Source organism: Bidens hawaiensis, unplaced genomic scaffold (assembly GCF_021521415.1).
Source record: "Bidens hawaiensis isolate Kalapana, Puna unplaced genomic scaffold, B.hawaiensis_p1.1 tig00006365_1, whole genome shotgun sequence".
NCBI classification, from domain to species: domain Eukaryota; kingdom Viridiplantae; phylum Streptophyta; class Magnoliopsida; order Asterales; family Asteraceae; genus Bidens; species Bidens hawaiensis.
The window spans coordinates 28,200-30,838 of NW_027491425.1; the positions used below are offsets into that span (position 1 = coordinate 28,200).

Sequence of the window (2,639 nt, forward strand, 5' to 3'; positions counted from 1 at the left end):
TCAAATATTTACAACCTTAAAAAGTTCTCTCATTTAGGTAAACTATATACAAGTATATACTTAAATAATCTAACCAATCAAATCATGATAAAAACAGAAAAGTAATCACTTGCACAAGTGTTAAAATTAATTATTACAAGAAAAGGTTTAGAATAAATGCGTTCATTGGTAGCCTCTTAATGGTCATTAGGAGGTTATTAATGGTTAACAAGTAAGTCTAAATGGTTAAAAGATAATCTTCTTAACCATTCAAACTTAAAATTGTCTCTTAAACATTCAGAGATTATGAACCATTAAAAGACAGTCTCTTAATGAACATATCCTTATCGTCTTAACTTTAAACAAAATCGCCGTAGTTTTCAAACAAATTTAGGGAAGCAAAATTGTGGAATAAAGTTTGTACTCTTGAAACTTGCAATCAACCATCTAAAAATTTAATTCCTTAAATTTGCATAACATAATTAAGTAAATTAACATCCCTAACCAAATACATTATCATCCCACTAATTACTCAAAGCCATAACGCTCCAGCCTCTTTCAAAAGCGGAACCAACGTCCCATTAATATGCGAACCCATCACTCGGTCCATCGAACCCACCAACTTGCCACCAATAAACACCACCGGCACCGCGGTGGAGCTGCCCATAAGTCTAACCAAAGCCCTCTCAATCTCCTGTCCTCTAACCGGGTCCTCGTCTAGCTCGTACACCGTCGGGTTCACACCCATGCCCGAAAACAAGCTCTTGACAGCATAGCACATACAACATGTGCTCAAGCTGAATATTACAACCGCACTTTGTGAGGCTAGTTTTGCAACACGGTCTAGTGGGTCGACGGATACGGTCGGGTGGTGGTACTGTCGAGTTACGGGCATGAAGTTGTAGTAGTATCCTGTGGTGTTGCGGTTGCTCATCCATGAGTCGGTTGCGGTTGGTGCTTGATATTGCATTGTGTGGATTTTGTATCTTTTTTTTTTTTTTCTTTTTTGAAGTGGTGAAGGTGTGACGAGTGGGTGATATATTATGTGATGTTTTGAGAGAGTGAAATGATAAGGGTGATGATGGTGGTGGTTTATATAGGGATTGACTGGGTGGTGGGGATTGGGGAACATAAATCTCGTGTTTCAATAAAGTATTTAAGTTATTATTTTTATATAAATAATATATTAGGGTGTACTATCTTTCTATTATTCAGAGGGGATGTGCTCATCCTTGTAGTAAATTGATCACTTTATAGTAATTTTGGTCAAAGTAAGAAAAAGGTGTTACATGGGTTATTCTTGTGGTATGTTGGTGATTAAGAAAACAATGAATGACGTTATTCTCTAATAAAAAATGGGTTAGTTTTTCTGAAACCGTGGAAGATATAAAATTTTTGAGATCACTTTGGATTAAAAACCGGTTATTTAGGAAAAATTTTGTGTGGAAAGATTGGTGTAGTTTTCTTTTGCAATTCGTGTCGATTTGTTGTTTGTTTTCTTAGTGTCTCGCCAGTTGTGATAATGAAAATTACCGATCTGAAAAATAGATTTAATCACGTGATAATTAAGTCTTGATCTATCTATGACATGAAAAGAAGTTGCTAAAGACGTTACTAATGATTGCTTATTGGTATATTTGGTGGGCAAGAAATGGTAAAATATCGAGCAACAGGTGGTCTCTATTCCAATTATCCTTGACTAGGTTTTCGGCTTTCTTTCTGAATAGGAAAAGAGCTAGAATTTTTCGCTCTAGATCGGTAGGACTGGTACAATTTTGTTCTCAAACTAAACTTCTTTGTAATTTTTTTTAGCATCTCGCTATCGCTCGCCTTCGTACATATTCCACCGTTCAAAAGGAAAACATTATAAAATATAATGGTAAACATATTTGATATTTCACTACTCCTTTTATTTGTTGCACTTGTTTTTCATCTGTTAAATCAATAATATTCTCTCCTTTTGAAAAGAAAAAACATTTTATTTAATGTTTTTTTTAAGAGGACACTTTTACAGTTTTACCAACCTCTACATGAAATAAGAAGAGTGAAAATGACTAGGGGTTTTTTAGGGTTTTAAATGTATATAGTAGGGAGAATGTGAGTGGGACAAAAGAACAAAATGATAGGGGTAGGAGTATCTGAATATTCACAAATGTTTGATAACAAGGAGGCAAAATAGTTTAGACTGTACAAAGTTGGTGGCTACGTTACTTTTTCCGCATGTTTAAAAAGACAGAAATAAACGTATAGATGCATGGATATTTAGGCGGCTGCGTATGTCCTTGCTGTCGGGTTTTTTATTTGTACTATTTTGCATGCCATGAAAACGTGCTAACAGCAATGCCTGTCATGGGTCTCATTTTCTGTTCCTTTTTTCTGTTCGTAAGAACTACGTCTACGTACGCTTCAAATTTTATTTGTAATTAAAGTTTAAAGTGCATGCTAAAAATGTAGATTGTAGTTTATACCGTTTATACGTTGTTAAATAACAAAGATAAAGTCTTTTAAATACCTAAAGGTTTTTAATTCGGGTTTTAGGAAATAAAATAAAGTTATGTTTGAAAAAAAAATGAATATAGCTTTGAAAACTATATTCAAGCATTCAATTTTTCACATAAAATAGTATTTTTCTAATATTTAGAAGAATGATGCATGTATAT

At 33.9% G+C, this 2,639-nt stretch overlaps 1 protein-coding gene across 1 annotated transcript; it reads right to left on the minus strand.

Annotated features, from left to right (window-relative positions):
• Positions 1 to 511: 511 nt before the first annotated feature.
• LOC143632078 (glutaredoxin-C1-like) lies at positions 512 to 974 on the minus strand. Its single transcript, XM_077100667.1, has one exon. It carries the CDS (start codon positions 947 to 949, stop codon positions 512 to 514), a length of 438 nt encoding a protein of 145 aa, XP_076956782.1. The 5' UTR covers positions 950 to 974.
• Positions 975 to 2,639: the final 1,665 nt, after the last annotated feature.

What these genes read in the sequence shown, in the direction of transcription:
- LOC143632078 (XM_077100667.1), bottom strand. Translation starts at nt 949, where the DNA reads ATGCAATATCAAGCACCAACCGCAACCGACTCATGGATGAGCAACCGC.